Genomic DNA, 15528 nt, shown 5'->3' with positions numbered 1-15528 from the left:
GACTTCAAAGTTGGAGCTTAAGAGAGTAGCCTGCAAAAAATGACACTCCAGCATCGCCAGCCTGAAGGTGGATTTGGAGTAAGCAGTGGCAGTGTTTCCATTGAATGTTGTGCATGCTGTCATCGATATGTGTCCTGAAAGACTTCAAGCATGCGTGAAGACAAAAAGGGACATTTCAAACATTGAGTGCTGCTATATGCACATTATTCATGTGGTTTGTATGTGCTGAAAGCTGTAAATGATTTACTAATAGATTAAAGATTTATGCACTGCTAAATTGTAACAGTATTTATGGCTAGACTAGGTAGATTTTTTGTTTGTGAAGAATAATGAATGAATGGGTTATCAGAGGCAGTTGTGAATGCTTCATTGATAAACAAGCTTAAGGAAAGATACGATAGGCATTGTGTGAACAGTGGTGTGCAAATCATTGGTAAACATGGAAGATAAATTCTTCTATGAACATGATATCAAGTTGTTATACAAGCATCTCCACAGAGATACCTATAAAAAAAATAAAATAAATAAGAACAACTTGTATCATGAAACTTTCTGACTTATTAAAGAGATTCCACTTTCATTTCTTAATCAATCTATGATAAATTCTTCTATGAACATGATATCAAGTTGTTATACAAGCATCTCCACAGAGATACCTATAAAATAAATAAAATAAATATGAACAACTTGTATCATGAAACTTTCTGACTTATTAAAGAGATTCCACTTTCATTTCTTAATCAATCTATGATAAATTCTTCTATGAACATGATATCAAGTTGTTATACAAGCATCTCCACAGAGATACCTATAAAAAAAATAAAATAAATATGAACAACTTGTATCATGAAACTTTCTGACTTATTAAAGAGATTCCACTTTCATTTCTTAATTTACCTGTTATAGGTTAAATGTTTATATTTGGACCCAATTTTTCTTTCAACATTTTTAATAACTGAATACCTTTCTAGCCTTCAGAGAGAGAGAGAGGCTGAACTTAATCACGCAACTGTTGACATGCCTCTACTTCATAGTGAGTCTTATATGCATGCAATTATTTTATCTACAGGAGAAAAAAAATTGTGTCTTATTAAATAAAAGTCTAACAGTGCTTGATGTTTTATCAATTCACTGCTTGAAAGTGCTCACAGTGGTGTAGCTGGGAGGGAGGTCTGCCCCGGACGGCACTTTGCACATGAGACACAATTTTATTTTTCGATGATTCTTCTATTTATGTTAACTTAGTAATTTTATTACTTAATTAATAATTAGTTTTGAACAACTATACTTACAACAAAAATGAACATAAACATAGTGTTTTAAATTCTTTCCCTACATAGTTTTGACTTTTTGTAATATTTTTGATGTGTATTGAGAGGGGAAAGCAAACTCAGGGACCACCCCAGGCAGCAAAAGCTCTAGCTACGGCACTGAGTGCTCATTAATATTGATTGATTTAGCTAATGATGTAGTTATTTTTCTGTATTTCAGAAGTTAAAGAGCCATTCCTAGAAAAGAAGAAATCACACAGTTCCAGGCATTTAAGTCAATATGAACACTTACAGATACAAAAAAAATGTAAGAAAGCTAAGTTATGAGGTTGATATACTTATGAAATAACTAGATGTTAAGTAGAATTTAACTGGTTTTAGAATAAGAATGACAGTAATTAATCTTATTAATTACTGCCATTAGGATCTTTCTTCAAAAAATCAATAACATGTGAATTCAAAGAACAAATGGTCACATATGAAGGAATGCACAATTTTGGGCATAACAGATACAGTCTATGCTCTAATGTGGATATTATGAGTGAAGGAAGAAAGCTTTAAGGCATATAACTCCTTGCTTAAGGGAATGTTTGAGCACTGATAAATTGTATGTGAGAGAGAGAGAGGTGCAGGCAATTTCTGATATCTATGATATACTTTGGTGTTCGTAATATTTATTTATTTTTTATTATATATAGAACCTATCCATGGGATGTTGGTCAACATATAATACATTAGTACTGTGGATGGCCAATAAGGAACTTGTTCACATTTGACTTGAAAAGTTGTGGACTGTATTCCTTGTGAAATGCATGTGGTAGAAGATTATTTCACCACTTTTCACCACTCTTTCTCTATGTTCACTGGGCATCTACAGATGCTGTATGGTCACTCCGATGCTCAGTAATGTGCCACACCAAGCCTCACCATGTAGTCCTGTTGTTTGCTTTTCTGGTAGCCTCAACTCCCTGAAGATCAGTCACTCCACACACACCATCCATCTCATCGATCTTTCTTCTGTCAACATCCTTAAGGAGCTTTACAGTTCTACTAATCTTTTCTAACACCCATTCATTTGTATGCCTTTCAGTATATGATATCCTTACAGCCCTTCTGTAACACCACATCTCAAAAGCAATTATCTGTTTCTTATCTGACTTCTTTAAGTTCCAAGTCTGACATCCATAAGTCACTATTGGAAAAACAACTGCATCCAAAATCCTCAACTTTATTCCCATGGAGATAGATCCATCCTTCCAGATTTTAGACAGATCTCTGACTGTTGTTTTAACCATTCTTAACCTTTTTCTGACGTCACCTGAACAGCAATTCTTCACATTAATAATGGATCCCAGGTACTCAAACTTGCTGATTTCCTCAATTCTTTCTCCATTAAGGTACACTTGTTTCTCAAGAGCTTCTCTGTTTGTATTTCCTTTGAGAACCATAATCTTCATCTTGCTAGGATTGAGTTGAAGTCCTCTGTTATTACTGATCTTGTTAACTTTGTCAAGAATTAGTCCTAGTTCTTCCATGCATTACAAAGGAGTACTGTATCATCAGATCTATAGCCACTTTGCACCACAACTGATGCCAATTGTGGTGAAAAGTGGCCATAGTAGTAATTATAGAAATGTAGACATCACAGAATGATTGCCAGTGCAAAATGATGTGAAGTAGCAAGAGAGGGGGTCGTCAATCAATTTAATTGCTCTTTTCTATATAGAATCCAGTATTTTTAGGAAGTTCTCAGGGGCACCACCACCCCAGACGTGAGAGCAGTATTCAATGGTCATCAGATTTGCGATTTGAATAGGGTTAGGAATTGTTTGGATTTAAATTAATGTCTAAGGTGAAAGAGAAAGCCAAAAAAGCAAAAGAGAAAGAGAAATTTTTGAGATATGTTTGTGCCAAAAGAAATTTGAAGTTGAGAGTTATTCCAAGATGGCAAATCTGATCTTGAATACTGTCAAGAGTAAAATTGGAAGAACACGGTTTTTCCAATTTTAACACTGGGTGTTTTGATAGCAATGAAGTTGATAAGGTTATCCAAACAAATTCCAGTGATGAATGTTTTTGAAATTCAGAATTTAAGGTAGTTGAGGTTAGAGTTCTATGTACTGGATTGGCAGTCAGCTGTAGAAGAAAGAGGGTGGACAAAAAGAATAGCCCCTTTATGGGATCCCCAGTATTAGTTATATAGATAGAAGATAAGGTGCCATCTACCATCACTCGAATTGAGTGTCTAGTCAGAAAGTTGGCTACCCAATTGCAGAAGTCAGGGGCAGATGGAAGTTTATTTAATATTAAATGATGGAAGTTTATTTAATAGACTTTTGTACCAAATGCAATCAAAAGCCTTGGAGATATCAAGGGCAACCACTTAAGATTTGCCAAACCTTTCCATGGTGTTTGTCCCGAGATGAGTGACGTATGTTAATAGCTCCCCCTGTTGATTGGGAGGGAAGGAATCTATACTGTTTGTAATTTATTAGATGAGAGTCTTCAAGATGCATAAGAGTTGGGTGTTGACAGTTCTTTCCATTACTTTAGAAAGAAACGAGGTGAGATCTTTTCAGGGTTAAATTTAAAAAGTTCCCAGATGTTTCTTTCTCATAATCAACAGTAAATTATAATCCACAGCTGAAGTTGTTAAATGAATGAAACAGTTCTAGTAGGGAACATTCAGTACCAATACATAGGACATTGACATATCTACACTAATAAGAATTACCAGTGGGGAGGGAGTCAGAAAACATGATTCTATATGGATGAGAAACAGTTCTAAGTTGTCTGCTAATATTTTGGCCAACTGGAAGGCCAAAGACGTGTTCATAAATACTTTGATCTTTTTTTAAAAAAATTAGCTGAAAGTATTATATTAATTAGAGGATATCTGAAGGAGAAGATAATTTTGTTTGTGCTGCCAAGTTTGGTTATAAATTGCAAATAAATGACAACCTTGGCAGAAATTGCATTATTTTCATTTGACAAAAAAACATAAGCACAGTAATACCCTGCCTTACAACACTTTGCTTTATGACAATCCACTGATATGACACTTCTTGATTATGAACAATGCCCATTTATACGATGCTGCATTCACTCATATGACATTTTTCAATTATGACTAATGCCCATTTATATGCACTGCATGTATACAGACATGAAACTGACGTGAATCAAGTGATGCACAGTTTTTGTTTTTGTGAATTATTTATGATATCATTGCTCACTGCATCTCTGTGTGGTTTGGTGTTTCACTGTGAATCATACTCTGTTTATAATTATTATTTTTTTATTCAGTGGAAGCAACTGCACCAAAGTCAGGGTGCAGTTGCTTCCACTGAAAATATGTGTAAATCTATTGCATTAAATACCAACATTAAAAATATTAAATTTAGTGACAGCAGCATAATGAACACATAGATAGGCCACAGGCTAAACTTATCTTCCACTATTGTTGTTACAGTTGTTAAAAAACAAAGGTAAAGTGAAAAGTACTACATTAGTGAATTAATGCCTAAATGGAAAAAAACTTTTAATGGTGTAGATTGATGACCGGTTGGCCTCTTACCTTAATTATTCCTGATACCTTCAAGGAGTCCGAAGACTCATTGCGGGAGGACACCTACAACTGTCTCAAATGATACAATAAATTACATATAAATTAAATTAATTACATATAAATATAAATTAATTATTTATATACATCATTTATACATGTATGCTGCTTAAAATGTTACTAAACCATTACATGCATCTACCAGTGAGGGGGGGGGGGGGGCATGATCATTATACAATGAAATTCGCTACATGATAGTGGTTTGGAACCTAATGTGGCATATGACCAGGATATTCCTATACTTAAAATATGAACTAACTGCATTTGAATCTTCTAAAAACAATGACTATCATCTTTCCTTTCAAAAATATCCAGGTATGTTTTTATGTCAATATATTTATGTCTAAAACAGTGGCAGCTGGTGAAAATTTTAAGTTGGGGTGCTTCATATACAAAATAAGAAAAAATAATTCATTTTTTCCTAATCAGTAACCAATTTATTAATAAGCAAATGTATTGTAAATATTGCAAAAATTGCTTTATTAAAAATATTTCACCCTAATTAAGAACACATACCAATAATAAAAGTTTCGTACACAGAAATAACGCACGCAAGCATACAATATATCTGAAGCGACACTGCTCAACAAGCAGTGTCGGTTTCCACATTCCGACACTGCATTAGATCGCAGTGCATTTGTTTCGTGTAACGATAACTGAGAAAATATAATTCTTTTCATGTTTTCAACAGTGATACTCGTCATAATTCATCCTTGTATTTATAATAAATAATTATATGCTATTTTAACAGAATAAAATAAGATTTACCAAAAATTTTTCACTCTCACCACGAACACACACCAATAATAAGTTTCATATCTCGCAGAAATAACACGTGCAAGCATGTAATTTATCTGTTGTGACACTGCTCAAAGAGCAGTGACAAATGCAAACGAATATCAGCAAGTCTAGCTGGAACTGACCAACGTGATAATTCCGGCACTCCGTTGGATCGCAGTGCATTTGTTTCGTAATCGAAAGCATTAATTGAACAATTCCAATTATTAACTATTCAATCAATGTTGAACATAACTATAACCTTTAACATGTTGTATTACATTTATATAATGTTGTAAGCATTGTTATTATTTATAAACACAAAAAATTTAAATTTTTTCCTTGGGGGTGCTGCAGTGTCGCAGTGCTTATGTACAAGCTGCCACTGATCTCAACTCAAATAAATTAATTTTGATTTGTAGTTTTACTTATTAACTTTATTAGCCCTAAAAGCAACAGCTTTGTGGAAATGGAGAATTATGGAGCTCCATTTTCACTAAGATATGCTATTAGTATCTAAATTAGGTGCTACATGAAATTTAGATTTCAGAAGTTCTACTTACTGAACATAGGAGTATTTTTAAGCTACATGTTTTAAGAGATGGTGGAGTTATCCTACTGTATTCTTATCACGTCCACATTTTTTTTTGTTTAATTTGTAAACAACATGCAGTGAAACTGGTTAGTAGTCATAGAATAATTCAGCTCTTAAAATTATCAGGTATTTCATATAATAAAATTATTATTATTATTATTATATGTAGACACCGCCGGCCTGGTTGGCTGAGTGGTTAGCATATCCGCTCTCCAGTCAAGAGGCTGTGGGTTCAAATCCCACCTAGGCATGAATGTATGTGATTGTCTTCCACCTTTGTACATTCATTCATCCAAGTATATATACACTTTCCCAAGATGGACTGCTGAGTCATCATGGGAGTAGATCCAACCCACCCATAATGGGAGAAGCCTTCACCCTGTAGTGGATGGACAACAGGTTTATCATCACCATGTAGACACCTTCAAGGAGTTAGTCATCGAGGTATAATTCCTTGATACCTATCATATCTCTCCATAAAACATTCACTGATGAGTGTTCATATGTCCACTGGGAGCTTATTCCATTCTCACTGCATGCTATGAAAAGAAACTTAACCTCATATTCTTCCCGACTACACCTTTAGTAAGCTTCCAAAGACAACATTGAGTTCTCCCTCCTCCACCTGCTATGAGCTGCACAATTTTCCCTATACTCTCTCAAACTGTGATTATCACACTCCTTCATTCTATCTCCATATGAAAAATTCCACAAGTCAGATACAATTTTGGTTATCTAATATTGGATCTTTTCAAGTGCTTCCACATCTCCATGAAACCAGATGACCATATCTGACCACAGTAATACAGATGTGGTCTTATTGAAGCCTTGTAAATGGGAGAAGTAGTGTTCTTTTGAACACTGCAGTTATTTGATGTGATGTCTTAATCATCTTGGCAAAGTGGCCTCTAAACTTTAAATCATTGTCCAGTATTACCCCCAAGTCTCTAGCTTCATCAAACACCTACAGCAAATATTCATTGATATAATATAGTCTTCAATGTCTTCACCCAAAATTCATAACCTTGCACTCAGAAACATTAAACTGGTACTCAATCTTTGTCCATAGAATCAATCTATTCAAGTTGGCCTAAAAGGATTCTGTATCTGAAATATCATTTATCTCAACTTAGCATTGTCTGCATATAGCTGAATGCTTCCCCAAGACTATCCCCAATGTCATTAATATACCAGTAAAAAAAGGAGTGGTCCAAATACAGAACCCTGTGGTAAGTACCTGACTGATCACCCTTATTCTCTTAGATTCACCACCTCCATACATCACTCTGATACTTGTCTGATAACCATGCTCCACTCCATGCCACATGCCTATTTTGCATACCCATCTTCTGAGTTTATATAATAACCATCATCATCAAATTCCTGACATGTACCCTCAAGGGGTGTACAGGATATGATAGTACTACATGAAAAAATTACATCATTACTAATTTCCTATCTACAATTTTCCTCCAAATCAGTCTGTTACTTGTCAAGACTCCAACATTATCAGATCTTATATTTCTATCATCTAAGGCACTTTGTACTGTATCAATCCACCTATATCTTGGTCTTCCTCTGGGTCGTTTTCCTGCCAACCTAGCAGAGAACACTTGTTTTGCTAATCTTTTCTCTCCCATTCTATTTAAGTGACCATACCACCTGAGATTAGCTCTGCTAACGCATTCCTGGATGCTGACAATGTCAAGTTCTTTCCTAATATCCTCGTTTTTAATATGATATTGCCATTGATGCCATCTGTTCACACCCCTAATCTTCCTCAGGACTCTCTTATCTATGATCTCTAGTCCAAATACAGAACCCTGTGGTAAGTACCTGACTGATCACCCTTATTCTCTTAGATTCACCACCTCCATATTTAGTCAAGCATTTTATTTCTAATTTTATTTATTTTATTTCTATATCCATTGGTTTGAATACCATCTTGTATACAGCTAATTTAGTGTTTTGACTAATTTCTCTCTAATTCCATATAAATTTATTCGGTTGACTTCTTACCATACCCAGCTTTGTTGATTCTGTCAAACAAAAGGAGATACTAAACAAAAGATCATCTTCATATGTTTTAGTGAGAAACTGTAGAACTAAGTCTCATAATCAAAAGGTTAGGTAACTGATCCAATTAATTAGTGGCATCACTTGTGCATTTTCTATGTTTCAATGATCTTCAAGGTTAGTGCTTATGAATTTAACAATATTCACTTCCAAACACAAATCCAAGTAAAAAAAAAAAATTGTTTACAAACTTCTTAATTAACTCTCAACACTACAGAAGTTTCCTAACACTTCCAAGAAAAATTTCTTCTACTTAGTGAGAAGAATATACAACAACCCCTACAATATTTTTTCTTTAATAAAATTGACAGAAATTAATTTATAAAGTTAAAATAATAATAATATACATACTCATAAGTATATGATGGTAATAAAAATGCATCAATTACATTAAACATTTGTCCAACATCACTATTTTCAGATTCAGTAATTTCCTTCAGTGCAATTTCCAGTGCCGACTTTTCAATCATAGAAGACTCAAGAGTGTGTGTCTGGAGAGTGTTGATAATCCTCTTCATCCATTCTTTACGATCACTCTCATTTACATTATATAATATATCTGCTAAATATTTACTGGCATCACTGAAAAAAAAAAAAAGAAATAATAATCATAAAAATGTGCAAAAGCTTTTGTTGTTAAAGCTTAGTCTTTACTATTACTTAAATAAAGCTTAGTCTTTATTTTTCTTAAATATACTTATTTTGCATTTTTCAGTATCTATCATCCACAATAATAAATTACATTTGCCTTTTATTCCCAAAAGGGAATAAAAGGCAAATGCTCTTCAGCACTAACTTTTGAAAATCAGCAGAGAGCCAATTCCCCAACCATAGTCAACATCAAGAGTGGAGTTATATGCTACTGATAATTTGAAGACTTCCTTCCATATGAGAGTATAGTAGGCAACTGTAGCCATCTCATATTCTTAAACTCTATTGCCAGAAGCAGTGAGTACAATAGTCTCTCTCCCCCCCCACTTGGAAGATTAAACAGCACAATTTCAGGCAAAAGTCTCTTTGTCATGGACATCTAACTCAGTAAACACTCAAAATAGAGCAAAGAAAATGTTCCTCTACTCAGTGAGAAGAATATACAATATAGTCTGACCACAGTATAGAGAGCTGTGAGCTGTCCTTGGCAGGCTGCCAAGAAGAGTCCATTCATGTTGAAAGGGAGAAAGAAATACAGCTATTTACGAATTGGTCACCAACACGCGAATTTATGTGCTTTATATGTAAAATTTTCAAACTGTTATATAAGCAAAATAGTTATCACTTTAAAAACTACAATGATCATAAAAGAGAAGTTAATTTTTCGACGTGTAGTAATAAACAACCCATCCCAAAAGACGGACTGATTACCCTATAATTGGAATGGATTCTCCTTCTTTTCACATGCACAGAAGTGTCGAAGGGTCTCGAATTTGTGGGTGTACTATACCTACAACAATTCTTTTTTTGACAGTATATCATTGCAGGTAATGGACAAGGCTATACTGCCTTTTTGTGCATATTTCTTAGTCATTTAAATAACAAATGCAACATCTAGTACATATGGATTCAGAAATTGTGTTAAAAGCAAACACAATTTCTGATACATGTGAAAACAAAGCCTGTGGATGATAAACGTTCTTTTGTGGTAAAGACGAGAAGTTGCCAAATTTTAATAAAAGCAATATTTGGGGAAAAAAATAGATGAAAAAAAAGATTTTCTTTATGGCATGAATGCCACTGCTTTTCTAATATAAAGACTAATGTCCACTTGTTTGTTTGCCAGTATACAAACTTAGACTGTCAAACATATCATTACCTAATTTTTCATGACTACCCCAGTAAACTATATAAAAAGATGTCCCAAATTTTGATTACTCATGTCAACGCCATGCTATGCAAGGAGACTGTCGTTCTCTGTATGGTATCATGTTCAAGTCTATCTCCTCTAACTGCATAGTCCACTCTTTCCTTTCATTCAAAAATGAAACAAAGAATGACAGAATCATTGTGATCAAAATAAATCTTACACATATACTAATCCCATCAAACCCAAACAATATTCTAAACATACCAGAATCTCGACAAAAAAAAAAAAAAAAAAATCCCCTTAAACATCCATCAACATGAAACAATTCTTTTTTTTAAGGTTACACAGTGATCAGCATTCATATTTACAAATTTAGGGACACAAAACACATGTGTTGAAATGATTATTTTACTAATTATTAATATTTTATTGATAATTAGTAAAATAATCATTTCATCAGGTGTTTTGTGTCCCTAAATTTGTAAATATGAACATGAAACAATGTGCATCACCACTTACATTCAGACCAGATCTGCTCTTGACAGAAACTAATTGCAGCTACATTAACCACAGTCCACATTAAATGTCCAAATTACACACTTCACGATTCATTTTTCCACAATGGCGGCACCTGTGCCTTTCTGTGATCTGCCATTGACTGCCAACTTTAGAATCCCCTGCTTTTGACCTTCTGTGGCTCATCTGCTGTATTTACCACTCTGAATTATTCACCTTCCTCTCCATGAAGCTTGATCATCCAACTATCCAAAGAGTGAAGTTATCATCCACTTCCAACTGGCTCCCCCTTTTAAAGCATCATCAATCAAGCTGAACATGATGCAGAAGTTTTTGCTATAAGAAATGACTTAATGCAAATTGTATATCTATCAATCCAAATTTCTGATATTCCTCTCCACTTTCCCAATACAGTACTCGATCTTTTTTTAAACCAGTTCTCCTTCTTGATACACAGCAGAAGCCACTGATCCTCTCAGCAATCAGATTACAATCTTGTGCAAATTTCCACTCACACAGAACACCCTCCCTCCAACCATTCCCAATCTTTTGCTGTGCAACTATAAAGGTACCAGTTGGGATGACCTCCAGAAAAAAAAAAAAAAAACTTCAGGCACAAACTTTGTTTGCTTACACTTGGATAAAGGATTAAACCAAGTATATAATTTCTTGATATCTTTAATTTGGAACTACTACTCTTACTTTCCATGGTCTGGCTACTGCTTCTGCTTTTCTGATCCAGAACACCTGCACTAAGCGAGTAACAGAAATTATCCTTGTTGGTATGAAGGCCATCATCTCCAAAATTCTTGTCCACTTTCCAAGAAACTCAGTTTACTGCAAGTGGCTTACAACAAGAATCTCAGCTTCATATTTACTTTATGCTGAAGCAAGTAATAAACATAAAACAACCACTGGCAAATCCAACTTCATAAAGTCCAACAGCAGAAAATTTGCCTCCTGTCCAAATGGAACCACTTCTGGTACTACTTCCATTTATGGCCACAGTCCATTTATTGGTCCCTAGATCAGATTTTCCAGATTATGCAAAAAAAATATGAAAATCCCTCATCCACCCATGATATAAATGCACTACAGGTTTACAACCTTTTGCAGGTGGGAATGACAAAAAAAAAAATGACACTTGTTTTTTTTTTTTCATATCATTTACACGAGAGCCTTAATTTATTATGATGAAAGCATCTGATAGAGCCACAGGAGCAATCATATACCTTCACTTGAGAAGCTGGACTCTCAAATCACCTGAGCCTAATACCTGAAAAATAAAAATACTGTATCATCAGCGAGTAAACTTGAAAGCGAGTATTATGTGATTATCATCACGTAATACTACCAAGGACTCATCACAAGAGGGCATACTACCTACACAACCGACGTCCACACTTCTTAGTCCTCTTTCTATCAACACACAACGCCACTACTATCATCTGCTGTCCACTAATAGTACTTTTGTCTGTAAACTGTGCGTTCTTTTCTCAGTATGTGATGAAAAACCCTGCTATCTCCAGGTGAAATCGCTAACTCATCTTCAATTGAAAATTCCATATGAATTTTCCTCTCTAATAAATTTAGTTTAATCCTTTATCCAAGTGTAAGCAAACAAAGTTTGCACCTGAAAATATCTTCAGGACTGAAGTAAGGTAGTGCAACACCAGGAAACTCCGAGCAAAGGTGGACCAAGCTCTCATCACTCCTTGTCTCGGTATCTCCCATAATGCAAAGCACATCTCCTTGCAGACATGTATACTGCTATGCATTAAGGAAAGGGCCACTATCCAGACTGGTTTCAACCTTTATTGAGGTCTCGTCAGTGGGAGGCAGACCCAAACGCGGAGATACTAAGGCAAGATGCAAGACGTTTCTGACTATAAGGGTGAAGCAAAATGCTTTTATAATCCCAGCTATCTGATAAGGTTGCTGTGTAGGGAAAAGTTTATGAGCTAAGTGCTCTGCCTGAGTGGGTGTGATTTAAAGATCTTCATTTGGAAGTAGGATGGCCTTGGGTCTCCTATATTTGGAGAAGTCTGTTTCATCATAATTTGCTGCTTGTTTCACTAATTCATTTGGATGTGAAGAGGATGCTGAGAAGAACTTTACTGCTGAAGACTGCAGGAAAGAGTAGATGTAGGGGATATTTGTATCCCGGTGGAGTTGGACATTTCTGATATACCATGGTGCATTTAAGATAATGCAGAGACATTTGTTTTGCACTCTCTGTAGTTTGAGGATATTTGTACTTGAGGTGTGGCGCCAAGCTGGGGATGCATAAGTAATAATGGGTCGAATCATCAACTGATAAAGGAGCAGTTTTATTTTGGTATCCAGCTTGCTATTCCTATTGATAAGAGGGTAAAGCTGTGCAATGATTTTTGATGCTTTTGTACATGAGGCTTTTATATGTGGATTGAAAGTTAGTTTTCTGTCCAGCAGTACACCCAGATATTTGGCTTCTGCTTTTCAGGGAATCTTGATATTAAATAGGAAGATGTCATCTTTGGGAGATATTGAGTTTTTAGCGAAAAGCATGGCGATACTCTTCTGAGGGTTTACTTGCAATCTGCATTCCGAGAACCAGTGCTCTAATCTCTGCAGGTTTTCTTGCAGTTTCTTGGTGACAAGGTATGGTTTAATAGATCCGGTTAGTATAGCTGTATCATCTACGTACAGGGCAATGATAGATGACATTGGATTATGCGGAATGTCCGCCATGTAAATCGTGAAAAGTATCAGTGCCAGTAGGGACCTTTGAGGCACTCCTGCCAAGATTCATCTCTGAGTAGATAATATATCATTTAGTTTGACTTGCATTCGTCTGCCACTGAGAAATGACTTTATAATTTGGACTAGATCTAATGGAATGCCAGTTAAAATCAACTAGTAGTCCAAAGTGCCATAATTTGTCGAACATCTATTCTAAGTCAAGAAAAACTGCTCCAGTGTATTGGTGCCAATTGTAACTTGTGGTAATGAATTTGATTAGTCTAAATTTGTTGGGTGTACTGTGAAACTGGCAAAAACCAAACTGTTCTGAAGAAAGGATTTTAATTTTTTTACTGAAAATTGAATTCTGGAAAGGATAGCTTTTTCTGCTATTTTGCCTAAATTAGAAATCAGACTTATGGGACGATAACTTTGAGGCTGCTGAGGATCCTTTCCAGGCTTGTATATAGGAACTACGTCTGCCAACTTCCATGCAGAAGGAAAGTACTTAAACCTGAACATAGCATTTATTATTGTTGTAATATGTGCAATGGATAGCAGTCTAATAACTTTGTTGGATATGCCATCAGGACATGGAGCTTTATTATGCTTTAAGTTCTTTATAATGTCATAAATTTCAGCTGGAGAAGTAGGTGCGAGTTGGCTGGTACAGGCATTAGGCCGTTTTAACACATGTCTGACGTGGCAGTGAATTTTATAAATATGATTGAAGTTTAGGTTATCATATGAAGGGCTACACTGTTTTTCTAAATTTTTAGCTATAGTTTCGGCTTTTTCTGCATCTGTGTAAACAATGTTCAGGTCAGATTTGAGAGGAGGAAGAGATTTGTTTTTGATGTTTTTTCTCAGGAACTTCCAGACAGTTTGATCACCAGGTGATATAGAGGATAATTTGTCTTCCCATAGTTTGTTTCTGTGAGCTTTAAGTGCATCTCTCACTGCACTGTTCATTTTGTTCAGATATTTTTTGTCTTGAAGTGCTCTGGTGTTGTGGTATCTTTTTCTTGCTTTATTTTTTCCCCCTGATTAAGTTCATTATGTCATCTGGTAGTTGTTTAGGCTTAAAAGCAATTGAATTTGAGGTGATAGATGCTATGACTGTGTTGATTTGATCAGTAAGTTTACTGACTGCAGAATCAATTTCTTCCTTGAAATTAATATGAGGGACAGGATCAATGTAGGAGATACTAAGGCAGAAGCAAAAGGAGAGGTCATATTTACCTATAGGAGTTGCCAACAGGTCTACCACCTTATTATTGAATTACTATGGATTTAGAGAAAGATGTTGGAAGTTTATTTTTCACTTGGTTAGACTATAATAAATTTAGTTTAATCCTTTATCCAAGTGTAAACAAACAAAGTTTGCGCTTGAAAATATCTTCAGGACTGAGGTAAGGTAGTGCAACCGTCATGACGAGAATCGAACGCTGGTATTTTTTCTGATAAAGTAGAACAGTGTCCCATCGTTCTTCCAAATTCGCTAAGTAGCGTGATTGGAAGAAAGACTTGATATTGATAATCCTTTCGTATCCATAACATTACATATAGGTGACACTGAGCTGTCAACGTTAAACTATGATTATTACTAAATTCCAGCATCATGTACTCAAATTATAAATATCAGTGATCATGAAATCACTAAGTATTGGAGAAATAAATATTTTGAAGGGAAAGGTGATGTTTTTGGACGTTCGAGAGTTATCAACTTACGTCCGAAGATAGAATCCGTGCATCAGAAATGAACTGCGTATCAGATTTTTCACTCGCATATCCATTTTACTTTTCCACTGTATTCATCTAACCTTATTTCATTTTTCTTTTTTACTTTTTTTGTCAAGTCATATACGAAACATTACAAATTGGCGCCAGAAATGAAAGCTCACATTGGCCCTCTAGAAAGAGAATTTTAAAACATTTACCATATATCAATAAAAAATAAATAATTCCCATAACTCCCGTTTCTTACTTTGGTATGACTAAAGGAAGAGTACATATTTATTTATGAATTTTTAATATGCGATATTGCAAATATGTGATGTACAAATAGCTAAAGTCAAAGAAAAAGTATTATTATTATTATTATTATTATTATTATTATTATTATTATTCACATAATTGATATATA

At 34.8% G+C, this 15528-nt stretch overlaps 1 protein-coding gene across 3 annotated transcripts in view; it reads right to left on the bottom strand.

Moving 5' to 3' along the window:
- Positions 1 to 15273, bottom strand: part of PolE2 (DNA polymerase epsilon subunit 2) — a 119898-nt gene extending 104625 nt beyond the window's left edge. For 2 of the 3 annotated variants that reach the window (XM_090401580.1, XM_090401581.1), the window contains exons 1-2: positions 15114 to 15273; positions 8696 to 8926 (exon numbers count right to left, since the gene is read on the bottom strand). In XM_090401580.1, coding sequence (XP_090257706.1) covers positions 8696 to 8926; positions 15114 to 15178 — 296 coding nt within the window. In that variant the 5' untranslated portion in view covers positions 15179 to 15273. Of the gene's footprint in view, positions 1 to 8695; positions 8927 to 15113 lie in introns of those variants that run through there. The other variant, XM_090401582.1, reaches the window with a different exon arrangement.
- Positions 15274 to 15528: the final 255 nt, after the last annotated feature.

The sequence above is a fragment of the Typopeltis vanoorti genome, chromosome 12 (assembly GCF_054136105.1).
Source record: "Typopeltis vanoorti isolate ZY-2024b chromosome 12, IOZ_Tvanoo_1.0, whole genome shotgun sequence".
In the NCBI taxonomy this organism is placed as follows: Eukaryota; Metazoa; Arthropoda; class Arachnida; order Uropygi; family Thelyphonidae; genus Typopeltis; species Typopeltis vanoorti.
The sequence above is the reverse complement of the archived record's forward strand: the minus strand, read 5'-3'. Positions and strand labels throughout refer to the sequence as shown.